Source organism: Erpetoichthys calabaricus, chromosome 3 (assembly GCF_900747795.2).
Source record: "Erpetoichthys calabaricus chromosome 3, fErpCal1.3, whole genome shotgun sequence".
Classification (NCBI taxonomy): domain Eukaryota; kingdom Metazoa; phylum Chordata; class Cladistia; order Polypteriformes; family Polypteridae; genus Erpetoichthys; species Erpetoichthys calabaricus.
This window is the reverse complement of record NC_041396.2, coordinates 291,293,869-291,309,495: the sequence shown is the minus strand read 5'-3', so window position 1 is coordinate 291,309,495 and position 15,627 is coordinate 291,293,869. Positions and strand designations below refer to the sequence as shown.

The following is a 15,627-nucleotide window of genomic DNA, read 5'->3' as shown; positions in this document are numbered from 1 at the left end:
ACCTGGTTTGACATTTAAACTTTTTCATTTTCTCTTACATCTTGCAGGGTGCCCGTGGTTTCCCAGGAACACCTGGTCTTCCCGGAATCAAAGGTCATAGAGTGAGTAATGAGTCAGTCACTGCCACACCGTCACAGTACTAAACAAATCTGGATTTACCAGTCTTTCACTGGTTACACCACATCTAATTACTGAGCTTGATCATGGGATAGATAGATAGATAGATAGATAGATAGATAGATAGATAGATAGATAGATAGATAGATAGATAGATAGATAGATAGATAGATAGATAGATAGATAGATAGATAGATAGATAGATAGATAGAGAGTGGGATGAAATTCAAAATAGACTGATGGCTTAATACATCCATAAAGACTAAGTTCAATTATAAATAAATAATACTGTTAAAAACTTTGAACACAAGAACACATTGAACCTCTCAAAATGCAACTGCCACGCCGCAGTTATCTACTACAGTGCTGCTATCTAGTGGATAGAAATAGATTTTTTTAAACACATGCGAAAAATACTGCTATAAATAGACAGTCCGCAATTATATCATCATGAAAAAGGTAAAGTTGCTGATGTTTTCAAACAATAGTTTTGTTGAAAGATGAATGTTTTGATAATGACAGCACTCGACAGTGACAGTCAACTGGATGATGTGGAATTTGTAGGTTCTGACACTGATGCAGATTGCTTCCCCATAGTTGCTTCTTCATCACAAGGTGTCCGACTCATCAGGACTGTCAGGAGATCACTACATGGGCATTCTGCCACTCTCTAGGCACAAACAGTCACCAGCTAACACATGTGTTGTGTGCAGCAAATGTGAACATCTCAAAGAAACACATTATACTTATAGCTCATGTGCTTCTAAGCCTGCACTCTGCATGGTGCCATCCTTCAAATACTCTCATTCAGAAATTATTTATCATATATTCATAAACCTATCCTGGTTATAAATGGTCCAAAAATCAATGCGTCAATAAAGGTTCAGTTTTCAGATATAGAAAGTTTTATTTAGACCTAACTCAGTTCATCTTTTGCAGAACGATGAACCTACCCTGCCAGATATAATGACCCCATTCATTTCTGTAATCTCCAAAGTTAGTTTGCTCAGGGATGACCCAAATTGCTGACGTTCACAGCTGAATGGTGCATTTGGATAGTCAATAAGGTCCAATACAGAAGTACTGTATATCAAGTATATGGACATATGTTTACTTTTTCAATATAGTATGCTCTAGAATGTTTAAGTAAAGTCTCTGCCATGATAGAATGCATTGTGGGAATATCCACTGGAGTATAGCTCTCCAGAATGAAACACCCTGTATTAATAACTGCAGATTTGCATAAGGTGACAGTGTTTAAATCCACAGTATTATTCTAACGTAACAGGCAGCTCTGACAAAATTCTGTTGAAGATGTGGCCCTTTTTACAATTTTCTATCAACCGCATTCACTTGCTGTCTAACAAGCTAAACTAAATAAGCAGTTCCCTGGAAATTTAGCCATACAGTTATCTGCATTGATGACTACACCATAGCTGTACTAAAATGACAAATGTCATTTTGCTTCTCATATCACCTGTAGCAAAGATCAGGTCCTTCCTTTGCATCCTCCATGGCTCATCCCCAAGTAAAACTGTGTTTCACATTTTTCCTTTGCATAGCTATAACTGGAGACACAAACAAACCAGGTAAGGAGGAGAGATATTGCACAGGCAGGCCACGTCACATGTAACAGAGCCAGATTTGCAACTGGCTCTCGGTAGATATGGTAGCCCGTGTTAGCATCTTACTCCTGCTATGTCAGGGAAAATTGTACAAGAGACATAGAGTGACCAAGAACATTGCACTGACCAACTTTTTTGCTGGTGACATATTACAGACTTAGTCAAATGAGCTAAAGAAGAGCTTCCGTGGCCTAGGTGGCTAGCTTTGCTGTCACTTGAAGAAATTATGGCATCTATAATCCTTAACAGACACCTGAACAGCAAACATCCACTTTAACGTCCACTGTCAAAGAAAGCATCACTGTAGCAGAGATTGGTGTCTCTCACAGTTCCTTCCACCCCCTCTTTGGATCAGATTCTGGCCCTTATACTCAAAGTTACATTACGGATTGTACATGCAAGAACATTCATCTGCTAAATTAAATACAAACTCTATGTTCTGGAGGGCTAAAATGGCTGTCGTTGACATTACTCCACCAAATGTGGAGTTCACACAATAATAATCTTACACCTGCCCCCACATAAAATTTGCCTCCTTAAATAAGGCATCCCCTTATATTCTATGTTTACATTTCTTAAACTTTATAAAGCACATCTTATCATTGACAAAATTATAAGCTGCAAAATGAACACAATTGCAGTCTTTCTCATTTTTTTTTCCATCTTTGACAAAGGCCATCAAGCCAACACAATTTCAGGATGGCATGTTGAGCAGGTTTGACAACACAAAGATGAAACAATAACCTGCATTCTCTTTAATTATTTCTAGTGTACTAAAGCAAGATTTTCTCTCAATGTCTTCTAGGGTTACCCTGGCTTGGATGGTGCAAAGGGTGAGGGTGGCGCTGTTGGTGCCAAGGTAAAAAAAAACTTGCTCCTTTTTTGCTGTTCTAGTTATATATTTCCTTCATTTGGTGCAACAGTGTCTCACACCTTTTTCTTCTTCTTCTTCCTACAGGGTGAAGCTGGTGCCCCAGGTGAGAATGGAGCCCCAGGCCCAATGGTAAGCTCAAAAGTTTCTTTTCTCCCTAAGCTGCTGATTTTTATTCTTTAATGTGTCTTTCATAATAACACAATTTTTAAAAGGGTTGTAATCTTGTTTTTAGCTCTCAGGGAGGCATAGTGGCTTAATCTTTGTTGGACATTCAACCGTGACTAGATATATTTAGACCCAAATGTCAATACAATTGGGAAAGATATGTCTTTATCAGCAATGCCAAATCTAATTGATGTTAGATTAGTATTTTCTAGTCTAGTATCCCAGTTCAGCACAAGGATTTTTAATCCAGATGGCCACTGGAGCTTCCTCAAGAATGGCTGCATGACAGGCACTGCATATTGGTTTGATGAAATCACAGAAAATGGGCAGGAAGGAAACTTTGAAGTTCTTCCCTTTTCTCTCTCATTTCATTGGATTGCAGGTTCAGATATTATAGCAGGTTTTTGTAGAGCAGCTTTATGTGTTGGTTAGACTTCTCACAAACAGATTAACCGAACATTTTGACAGGCCCTTGTTTAACTGTCCCTTTCACCGCCAGCCTATGGTGCAATAGGCTCCTAGTATGAGCCTTGAAATTGAGGAATGTCCTTTCAATACCTTAAATGTATCACCACTTCTCAGTCCTTGGTTGACCACCGTATATCTTTCCTGTACTGCAGGTTTGTAAAGGGTGTTTCATTAGGTGTGGTGTTGTGCTTAATCAGTACAGCCAATTCATCAGTCATAATACACTAGTTTTTTTATTGGATAAGCTAAAGAACTGTAGTAACTCATTTTTTTTACTTTTTGCAGGGCCCTCGTGGATTGCCTGGTGAGAGAGGACGCCCAGGACCTCCAGGTGCTGCGGTAAGTTTAAGTCCACCACATATGCTGGAACAGTGCATCTTGGAACAGAGCTCTCCAGACTTGTATATTGGAGTACTGCTCTGTTTAGGCCTTTGTCCCAGGCTGCATCCTGTTATCCCATCTCAAAATCTAAACAACTCAGTGTCAAAGGGATGGTTTTAGTTCACAAAATTTCCACTTTTTGCCTCCTTATTGCCCCTGGATATGACCTCTATTGAGTCCTTTCTTATTCCATATCCATACTGTTCTACATTCACTGCTTTATTGTAGAGGGGAGGGGATGATACAGTGGTGACCTTTTACTCTTGCCTATGTTTGGCCCATGCACATTTTTAATATAATAAAGAGTGGTAACTTATAGGGCTGCTGCCTTAAGCACCACAGACTTGGATTCAACTGATGGTCCACTCTGCATGTGTGGATTTTTTCCCAAGTTCTCTAGTTTCTTCTCATGTCACAAAAAGTTCTAGGTTGGATTCATTGTTTCAGCCTAGGAGACCTGGTTTGGATTTCTGGCCTTGCCACTATCTGTGGAGTCTTTGCATGTTCTCACTATATTCATATAGGTTTTACCTAGGCACACTGATTTCCTTCAAAGTCCAAAAATGATAGGGTATTCCTTTACCTGATGTGTGTGTGTTGTTATTTGCTCAAAGGTCAAGACTGCTTTATCATAACTGCAAGGTATTGGCTTTGTTCCTTACCTGGTTCACTGTCTGTGTGGAGTTTTCATGTACTCCATGTATCTACATGAGTTTGCTCCAGATATCTAATTTCCCCCTCACAGACCAAAGATTTTGTATTAATTGTTAACCTGGTATGAAGAATCATTCCTGTTAATGCACTGGCTTCCTGTCCTGCTATATGTGGGATGCTGCCTATGTGAGACATACAGTAGCTAGAGAGTTCAATAAATGGCTAAGTGGATGCCAGTTTGAAGTAACACACCTTTGTATACATGTGACAGACCCCAGCATAGCAGTCATGTACACTACACTTTAACCCAAACCTCTGTGTGGCATATGCTGTAAGGACTTCAAATCCCACCATGCAGAGTTGCGTCTAGAGCACATCCCCATTGAGATCCTATTTGGGGGTTGCAGCGCTGCTCCTGCCAGGTCACCAGGGCAAATAGGTGTGGGTGTTGCTTCTTTTATACCACCTTAGATAAAGATTAAAAAATATCCATTTGGTTCTAAAACTTGCTTTAAACTCAGCCCAACATATAGTGAGAATGATGCTTAAAAGTTTACCATCATACATTTAGAACTTTGCCACTGATTTCAATTAACTGCTATAAATTTGACCACGTTAATTTTTTCTTTCTCTTCTGCTTTTTCCATACAGGGAGCACGTGGTAATGATGGGTTGCCTGGTCCTGCTGGTCCCCCTGTAAGTACCAATACTGTTCACGTATTTATTTATCTGTTTGTTTGCTTACTTATTTAATATCACTTTATAAGTCTAGGTCATCAAATACAATTATGTAGAACCTTTTGTAGTAGACACTAGGCCAAAGGTCTTTATATTATGCATTCCATATTGGTTAAAATAGGCTTAATTTAAACTGAATTAAAATGCATTTACAGTATTTGCATACATTGATCTCTGCATTTCAACTAAAAATGAGATTAGCTGGTTATGAATCAACTTATTCTATTTATTATTAGAGGCAGCCTATTTGAAAATTAGTCATTCATTTTTGAAAAGTCAGTATTGTGCCCTAGTGGCTAAATTATTGAACCTCACAGCTGCTGTTTCAGTGCCCTCCACTGGCTCAGGGACTGGCTCTGACATTTTATAAAAATAAGAAAAACGTATAAATGCAAAGTACCTTTAGGGTGATGTTTACTACAGAAATGTACTCAATCAAAACATTTCCAGTCCTTGTGTGACCCTGAGATGTTGTTAACAGGCTGCTAATATAGAATGAGGGAAGTTATTGTACTGCACTCTGAATGTTTCCTGGAATTATATTTAGTCTTGAAAACTGCTATGCAAAAATTACACATTTTCTAATTCAGGTTCCACACTTAATCCTTTGTGTGATGTTGAGTACAAAATTGTAGAAACATTGAAACAAGTGCATTACATTTGGGATTGTGTTCATTAAGGAAAAGAGACTCACATTGCATAAATACAAATACAAATGCAATTAATTAATGAAGCAATCCCCGTTCTTAAATGCTACTATTAAAAGTCTTTTTTGCTGTCAACACTAATTTGAAAATGACTTCACTTTTCCTAATAGTTGTGCCCATTTTAGCCCATTTTAGCTACAGTGTTAGCTTGACTACAAGGGCAAAATCCCAGTCTTTTCCCTTCTCAATCAGAGCATTCACATGTACTTTAGTATTTGGTTATTCACAGAAACCTGGTTTCAAAAATACCATGTATGCCCTTACTCTATAGGTCAGAAAATGTTCCACAATAGAGCATATTGGTCTCGGAGAAACATCGTTAATGTGCGTAAGATTTCTCTGCGAGTAACCCTGTTCTGAGGCCATTTTAAACACTTAACAGGATACAGCTAAGGATTTCCTAGTTTGCGTATTTCCATGCACTCTGTTATCCTGTGCATGTCCATGCCCATCAGTTTTTGCTTCACACACATCCAGTCGCCACAAAGATAAATTTCCTGAGGCAAATTACATTATTCCCTCTCCTGTTTGAAATAGTTTTCAGTATTTCAGAAATTACTGAATTTCTATTGATAAACTGTACTTACAGTCCTGGGCCCAGCCGCACAATTTTGAAAGCAGTGTTGGGGGTAATGCGTTAAAAGTAATGTGTTACATAGTCTGATTGCTTTTTAAAGTAACAATGTAACATTACTTTTCAAAGTAACAAGTAACCTACTTATTTTATTGAAGTAAAATGCTAGCATTATTATTATCCCAGCAGCACTGAGTGTAAAGCAAGAAGCACATGTACTGGTATGTTGGTGCTTGATAGGACTCAATTGCATTGCCAAGCAGCAAACAGTGTGCTCTGTGCAGTCAGGTAATAAAGGCTGGTAACACTTTAGTTTAGGTACTGCAAAAATGCATCTATTACCCATTTAGTATTAGGTAACTTACAAAGTATTAGGCACTTACAAAGCATCAGTAAAGCATGTATTCATCTCTGCAATGTGACCAACTAATGAAACTTCAATTTGGAGTGATCTCAGATGGCTTAACTGACATGCATTGCTCTTGATTTTAAATTAGTATATTAGTTACATTATATTGTAATATTAGTGATATTATATTAGTATAAGACCTGTGAGTCCTTCATATTAACAAGTAATTTTACCAGCATGTCAATATGCCACACAGTACAGAGATGAATAACCTACCTACTGATGTCCTGAAGACCAAAAGAAGCCTTTTTACATAAGAGTAAACTAAAGTGTTACCCAGAAAGCTATAAATAATGTGTCAGATTAGTTTGAATTCCGCTATTTGCTATATTGAAACAGTGTAATATGGTGGCGCAGCGGGCAGCATTCATAGCGAGAATATTTGGGGGCTCAGGTTGTGGATGTAAAAAGGGGATGGATGTTAATTACTTCATTTTATTTGCTTCTGAGCACATGAAGGACTAAGTGTGTTTATAAAACACAAGAAAATGATCACGTTTAGCTGTGTTTCTCGTCAGTTTTGTGAAGGTTCATATATGGGCTTAAGATTTAATAACAAATGCTGGCCTGTGAAATGTGTAGTTTTTCATACAAAAGAAGAAAAAAATAAAACAAAGTAATGCACTGTTTGTAAAACATTACATTTTGTGATAAGTAACTATATAACTTATTAAGTTATGTATTTTGTAAGCAATAAATAATGTAACTAAATTACTTTTAAAAGTAATGTTCCCCACACTGCTCAGGAAGCACAGGCTCCATTCTTGTTTAGGGATTCACCGCGGCCGTTTAACTTTTTATTGCACAGCTTAATGATGATAGAGCATGTTGCAGAGGGAGAACTCGCACATATAAACAGATTTTTTTTAAAAAAAACAGGTTTCTGGCTTATCCCCGTTTTGTGTGTGCATGTAAACAAGCTCAATGGGGCAAAAACATTTTCTGTTTGCCCAGCTATTACTGTATGTGGTGTATTAAACTAAAACAGTTAATGTAGTAAGGCTCATGGGAAAATGCTTTAAAGTTTAATTGTTTTTCCTTGAAATTGGATTCTTCCACATCACCCTCATTACCTTAAGCCGACAGAGGAGTAAAGAAAAATACAATGTTAAGCAGTTGTTTTGTAAAGCCTGTATCAACCTGATAGCTAAAACAAGAGCAAATGAAACCTCTGCTGTCAAGCAACCTGGAAAAATCAGAAATAAAATAAAAGATTTCATGTCATTTTAAAAGATAGATTTAACAAAAAAAAATCATGATTTTTAGTGAATATTAAAAATCAAATTTTACAGCTTTTGCACATCACCTTTTTCCTCACAAGAGGGAGCACTGCTATGCTTGTCTTGGTTTTGAAGTGTTGATTAAAGAACATGACCCCAATGTGCATGAGCAGCAGTTTTTTTTTTTTTTGTAAGACAAGACAGATTCATTATATACCCAGATTATTGAAAGTGATTTGAGGCACCCAGCTTTCTTTTTTGTTTTAAGCTTTTTATTTGTGTCCTTTGGAGACACTTTAAACTACAAAGATGATAGTTCAGCCCTTATTACTAACTCCCTGTGTGATGCTGAGTAGTTCAGTTCACCTGTTTAGGGTTGTGGCGTAGCAGTAACATAGCACCATTTCTATTGCTTTAAAATTTTCAGCTATGTCATAGAACCTATCTGACTTTGGGCTTTTACACATTTTGTATTTAAGTAGGGATTAGATTTTTTTTTAGTTTTGGGTGCTCTGAAAGATCTTACAGATCCTACCAATGACATTTATGTAATTATGATTAATTTTTTCAAACATCACATAAGCAGTGCAGTACAGTGAAGGAGTTTCCCATAAATTTAAGTGAAATATACCTGTCTCAGGAATGAACCACAGATACTTTGTACTTATTCTGGTACAATTTGCCAGTGGCGTTCAAAGCAAATCCATGATAGCAGTCTAGCATGCAGTGGTCTGGCTTTGTAGAAGTCAGGATAGACTTTTCATACAAAAGAGCAGGTTCAGAAAATTAACTTTTGTAGATTTGCAGTTTTTTCCTTCTAGCCTAATATAGCACTAAACATCTTAATAAATGAACTATTTCCTGCCAAGAGTTACTGTTAAGTTAAGTCCTGTTTCCTGACTTATCATGAATTAGCTCCAGCTGCCCATTGCTGCCAGCTGTAATGGAAAGATACAGGTATTACTGGGATAGGTTTCTGACCTTTGTGATTATAAAATTTAAAATGTTTGGAAGATTATAAGTTGATTTAGTACATTTTTCAGTGGATGCATATAAAAATTAAAATTAATTTATGAATATGAATTAATTGATCTCATGAGCTATTATGTGATGTTAGATAGATTATGATGTATTCATTATTAAGTAATATGTTTTAAACGTTTGTTTAATAATAATTCATTGATTAACTTCATATGAGAGGTAATTGTAGAGTGTTCACATTATCTCATCTCCCAGTAGCTTTTCTTTGGATTTTACTGTTTTCTTTCACATCCTAAGACTGGTTTAGCTAGTGAATGTAATTTAAGATGAAATGCAATCTTATCCAAAACTTGTTTTCCTGCCTTGTAACCATTGCTGCTGAGATCAGCTCTAGCTCTCTACCTCCCTAAATTGAAATCACTTCTTAAATCTGCTTAAATAATGCTAATGTCCTTATTATAGATTACTCTCTGCATTGCATTGGAATAAACATGAATAAATGAAGTAATTAATGGATAAATGTATTGTAAATAATTATGAATTATTGGAACTAAATACTAAAAGCTACATGATGTAATAGTCATTTTTGTACGATTTTATGTTTTACTTTATTTTTAATTCACTTAACGAATATAATTGCTCCACATTTCTGGTAGAGTCAACACAAATTTTGCAAATGTATTATAAACAGAGCTGTTCTTTTTATTTATTACTTCAGCACTCCCTTTGACATTACTACAGGCATTAACTTTGTTGCTGGTAGTCACCACAGCATAATTAAATTAAAAAAAACTAGAAATACTGCTATGCTACTGAAGACTGTGATTTCTGAATAATACTTTTTCTCTTTCTTGTTCTCTTTCAAATTTTAGGGCCCTGTTGGTCCTGCCGGTGCTCCTGGCTTCCCTGGATCTCCAGGTTCTAAGGTAAGATCACTCTTTCAAGAATGGGTCATTGCAAGCCTCAGGTGACACAAGATAGTAAAGTATGAGCGGACTTGGCAAATTACAATTAGTGGCCACTCCTTCATCCCTAACATTTTGGTAGCCTTGTTGCCATGTCTATTTTCCCATATAGGTGCTGACAGTTTGTTTTTTTGAAGATTTTTCTTTAAATTTTGCTAGAGGCCTCTTTATTCTTTCTCACTTTTGCATTTATGATAAAAACGCTGTGGGGCTACATTCTTCTGGATAGTCAGTTAACTTGAAATCTGAGACTGAGAGAATTAAAGTTAGCCATCATAGTCAGAGGTCTTTTGGTGATTTAGAATTGTGTTAGACAAGGAAAAAAAAATAATTATACATTATGGCTGTAAACCTGCTGTCCATCCTGCTTGTAGAGTCCAGTGCCTTAGTCCCCAGTTTGAGTTCAGACCAACTAGAAATGACAGGTGTCATTAGGAATTACAATACAAGATTAGAATGATATGCCCAGTCACTGTCTGGGCTTGGTATGCATTTTCTTTCCATATCTGCAGGGTTTTATTCTCCATTACTCTAGTTTTCTTACAGCAAGCTAGCTTAATTGGTGTAAATGGTTGTGATTATGGGTGCATGTGTGAATGATTGTTCTCTAGATCCTTCTGTGGTTTGGTTCTTGGCTTCATTCATAATATTTATTTCTTAATTAGCCCTCAGCACCCATAAGCCCTTAATTGGAATACGTGGATAAAGGAAATGGATGGATGCATTGAGACAAATGTGAACAGAGGATTACCTCTGGGCATAGTTGTAGTCCTCTGTCATAGATAGATAAATAGACAGGCAGCACTAAATTTGTCCTACTGCTTTTTTTCAAACAAAAACACATCAGAAGGTCTATCATATTTTTGAAGCATACAGGACTAATAGGCTTGTTCTTTTTTTTACTCAGTTCAATTCATAGATAATTTGAATTGATATCTCCAAAAAACCTTTATAGAGAGAGAGAGAGAGAGAGAGAAGAGAGAGAAGAGAGAGAGAGAGAGAGAGAGAGATAGAACTTTGTTTGTCCCCAGGAGGAAGGTTAGCATTTTACAGAAGCTCAGGACTTAGTTCAGCAAAGTGGAAACATAAATGAATAGCTCTGTCTTATTGATGTAGGTATAGGCAGGAGTATCTGAGTGCTGCTTTGCCTGTTGATATACTCTGTGGAAGGCCGGAGGCTATATATGATAGTCTTGTCATTGTTACCCACATAAGGATGTTATTTGAAATAAATGCAAGCCATATTAATAGCATCTCTTCCTATCAATATTAAGCCAAGTATATTACTTTTACATGTAGAAAGCTCTCACCTGGTGAAACCTGATCATATGAAAACATTCATTTAATGTGTATTTACCTGGTATTTGTAAGTGAGGAGTGAGCGAGGATCTAGGTAGGCTAAGCTGGTAATAAAAATAAGGTTAGACAGATCTTTAACCCTTTAACCGCCAACTCCCTAAATATTCCCCACGCCAGGCGAAATCTGAACAATTTTTGTTTTTTTACTTTTTTACATTTTTTTTACATTTTTTACATTTATTCAAGCAGTATTGACCACTAAATGTTGTGCAAGTTGCCAGTGTATACACGAAATCTATAAATGTAACCTGAATTCTCAGCTAAGCAAAACATCTTGATACCAAACAGTGCCCTTTTCAATGGTAGATACTGTCGAAACTGTAAGCGGCCCTTCCACGACAATAAACTTTCATCAACTGCAACTGACGGTCCTGGCATGTAGGGCAACTGAAATGCTTCAAATAAATGATCAATCAAAGGACGTAGCTTGAACAAGTGGTCGCGGTTTGGATCTTTCTTATCTGGCTCGTTTCTGTTGTCATTCAAATGAAAGAATTTCAGCAGCAAAGAGAATCGGTTACGTGTCATGACAGCTGCAAAAATAGGTGTTGCATACATAGGATCTGTAGACCAGTACATCTCAATATCTGGTTTTCTGATTATTCCCATCAACATCAAAATCCCAATGAATTTTTTCATTTCGTTTTCATCAGTGTCAAACCAAGCACGAACACGGGAATGTGGAGGTAAATTGGGATTTTTCTCAATAAACTGTGCTGCATACAGATTTGTCTGATGAACAAAATGTCTAATCAAATCAGGTGACACAAACAGCTCATAAAACTGCTCAGCAGTGTAATTGTTTACATCAACAATAAAGCCACACGTTCCCTCAAACGAATGCAGAAAAGGTAGTTCACCACGGGCAGCAGCCCAGCTGAGATGCTGGGGATACACCCACTCATCGCCGTCATCCGATGCGTCTTCATTCACAATATCATGCAGCGCACGTTGCTGCTCATCACTGTCACTAAAATCTTCTTCAGAACTGCTACAATCATGATCAGAACTGTCCAAAATCGCCTGCAAAGCCTCACTTGAAGTCAGTTTACGTTTCGTCATATTCACAGCTGTTACATGCGAATCACGTCACATGACCGGCCAAAACAACCACAGACTTGTCGAAATACAACGTAGTAATAATACCCACGCCAAACCGTCAGTTATACTACTTGCCAGGCATTCATATAACCACAGGCAAATGTGCCGGATAATTCCGGCAGTATGGCGTTAGCATTAAAACAACGGTGCCGGATATATCCGGCAGAGGGCGGTGAAGGGGTTAAAGACAAGTGTCATGATTAGACGAGAAATGCTTGGTTGTCCCCTTTAGGTTCGCTACTAGATGGAGTAGTTTATCAGCACAAATTACTATCTGGCAGGAATAGTAACGACAGTGTGACTTATGATGATTTGATCTGTTGACAGCAATTTAGTCTGCTAATGATTACATGGAGATGTGATTGAATAATTCTGATCTATAGGATTTGCCATAGAAGTCTATTTTACTTTATTGGCTTATACACAGCAAAATGTTTTTTTTTAAAGATGGCCATAGTTGAAAATTAGAGCTAATTATCCCTGTGTATAGTTTGATCCTACACATTAAACAAATATTTGTGCAAAAAAAACGTCGGTTTATTCTTATTCAGCACACTTACTCTTATGAGCACAGTGCACTATGCAATAACTGCAAGTATATATGAAAACATAAGTGTGACACACTGAAAATGTAACTCATAAACTTTGATGCTGCACACATCATTTAGGAAATATTTTATAAATAATGAACCAGGAGCAGTTAAGCAGTTCATGAACCTTTAAACACTTCCTGCAAATTGAATGCATTGTTCATGTCGTCGAGTAGACCTTTGAGACATGGAATCTACCACATGAAAACTGGTAAAGCACAATGAACATTTTAAAACATAATATTAAATTCCTATATCATGAAAACGTGACTGAGAAAATGAATAAGTGGGATAATATATTTAATGATCTGTGTCATGGGGACACTAAACCTTTGCACACTTGAAATCATAATGTTAAATCTCTATATCATGCAGACATGACAAAGAAGATGTCATGATGAGAACTTATGTTTTTAATGATCTGCATTATGGAGGCATTAAGCTTATGGAGTTATGGTATTAAATATCTACATCAAGATGACATTAGGGACAGTACAAACATGTTGGTTCATGTTATTAATGTTCTATATCAGGATTCTTGATCCTGGAGGGCTGCAATGGCTACAGCTTTTCATTACAAAGTAGTTTTTTATCCAAATGCGAATTATTTCTCCTAAGGCAACATACTTTTTGGGGTTTAATTTTTGGTGAATCGCTTGTTAAGATTTGTCAATGTTTACTGCTTCTTAAACTCTTTAAGAGCAGCATTTGTAGTTTTTGATTGCTTCATCTTTTCTTAACCAACTGCCAGTAATGAAAGAGATGCAAATAACAAGGGTGTCAGCATCTCACCAGCTATCTTGGTCCCATTTGTCCTCAGCATGTCTGAGCGTGTACTCATAAAATAGCTGTTTTGTTAAATTATTTAAAAGGAAGAGAATGAAAAGTGAAGGACTGAGAGGTACTAATCTGCTTTGATCCATGAATCATTTGAAAAATGGCCTTCTAAAAGAAAAAAAGTAAATCATTAGAAATGTCAGTGAAAGCAGAGTGAACACGTTAAAGAACTAAAGGAACAAGTTTTATTAAGAGCAAGGAATGGGTTCTGATTAGAAAACTGGTTGAAGTGAAAATCTGCAGTTGCTAATTACCAATTTCAAATAAAATTGTATCTGTCTACTGCGAACCTCTAAGGTTAAAATTTGAGATCCCTAATTTATGTAATGGAGGAAAACACATTGTTGATAGCTGACACCATTATGGCATGTGGGGAACCATGGACATGTGGGTTTATGTTTTAAAGATTTACATCTTGGAGGAATGAGGAAAGCTATGCACAATAAAAGTAATTATGTTTGATATCCATATGCTGAAGATGTAAGGTAGACTACTGACACTTTGAATCCACCATATTAGGTGTGTCTACATCGTGAAGATTACAGATAGACTCCTGAAGTCATGATATTAAATATCTTCTTCACAAAGATGTGAGAGATCCTTAACAAGTGAAACCATTTATGTTTTTTAATATGTATCATGAATTCATGAGGTTGAAGAGGAGAAGGATAGCACTGTGGTTAGAACTGCTGGCAAACATCTTATGAAGCTTTGGTTAAGTCACACACACAGTAACCTATATGGAGTTTGAAGATTACACCAAGGTCCCATATATTTGTGTGCTTGGCTAACTGGTCAGCCCAAGTATTTGTTTATGTCTTCTGCAGTGGACTGGGTTCTTTTTCTACTCTAGTGGTGAATATGTTTCTGCTTTCTGCAACCTAGTATTGGATAAATACATTCTAAACTTGGATGGACAGACTGAAACATTCTGTTAATCCCCTACATTTTAAACACAGAAAGGACACCGTGTACACTTAGAATTACTGTATGCTAAGTATCGGTGGAGGCATGAGGAAGAAAATGGACAATGAGGAGGAGACTTTGAGATTTCTGTCTATCATAAACATATGAGAGCTGGCTTAAACCCTTGGTGTTATGTTCTTATTTATCCATGTAATAAACACCTGACAAAACTATGGAAATAGATGCTCAATATGAGCAATTGTGACATGAAATAAAAGATAAATCCTTAAAGACAATGTCAAGACAGTGACTGGTGGAAATATAATTATAAGTTGCAACTCTGAAAGCATAATTATGATAATGGCCCTTGAAGTCAGTAAAGCCATACTAGTGAATCCTAGATCAAGCCAGATGGTTCAGTTTGTAGTTCTTTATGCATGATTCCCTTGCAACATGCATATTGTTCAGCCTTTTGTGAGTTTTGTGTTTCTTTTATGACAATCTGCAGAAAGTTAATTCTATTTATGTCATTTTTCTTAGGGAGAAGCTGGTCCTACTGGTGCCCGTGGTCCTGAAGGTGCTCAGGGTCCAAGAGGAGAAGCTGGTACCCCTGGTTCTCCTGGACCTGCTGGCGCATCTGTAAGTATGTCAGTAAAGGGGGTGATTAGCTTAGCTTTCAAAGTTTATCATGTACAGTATTTGAACAGTCTTGCCTTTTAAGCAAGAGCCCAATCAACCAGAGCTGTAGTACTTGATTGTCTTATGCCATGGACTGAATGATTTAGAGATGTATGCCTCAATTGTTTAACTAGGCTGAAGTAACAGTTTTCTGACATGAATGTGTCTTTTCCTGTTTCTTTTAGGGCAATCCTGGTACTGATGGTATTCCTGGAGCAAAAGGTTCAACTGTAAGTGTTTTTTTCACTCTTTCTACATTTCACATTTCTCAGTTTTTT

At 36.9% G+C, this 15,627-nt stretch overlaps 1 protein-coding gene across 2 annotated transcripts in view; it reads left to right on the top strand.

Annotated features, from left to right (window-relative positions):
* The window catches only part of LOC114649092 (collagen alpha-1(II) chain), a 94,243-nt gene that overhangs the window by 38,516 nt on the left and 40,100 nt on the right, over positions 1–15,627 (top strand). For both annotated transcript variants that reach the window (XM_028798523.2, XM_028798524.2), the window contains 8 exons: positions 48–101; positions 2,548–2,601; positions 2,701–2,745; positions 3,535–3,588; positions 4,936–4,980; positions 9,786–9,839; positions 15,212–15,310; positions 15,535–15,579. In XM_028798523.2, coding sequence (XP_028654356.2) covers positions 48–101; positions 2,548–2,601; positions 2,701–2,745; positions 3,535–3,588; positions 4,936–4,980; positions 9,786–9,839; positions 15,212–15,310; positions 15,535–15,579 — 450 coding nt within the window. The remainder of the gene's footprint in view (positions 1–47; positions 102–2,547; positions 2,602–2,700; positions 2,746–3,534; positions 3,589–4,935; positions 4,981–9,785; positions 9,840–15,211; positions 15,311–15,534; positions 15,580–15,627) is intronic.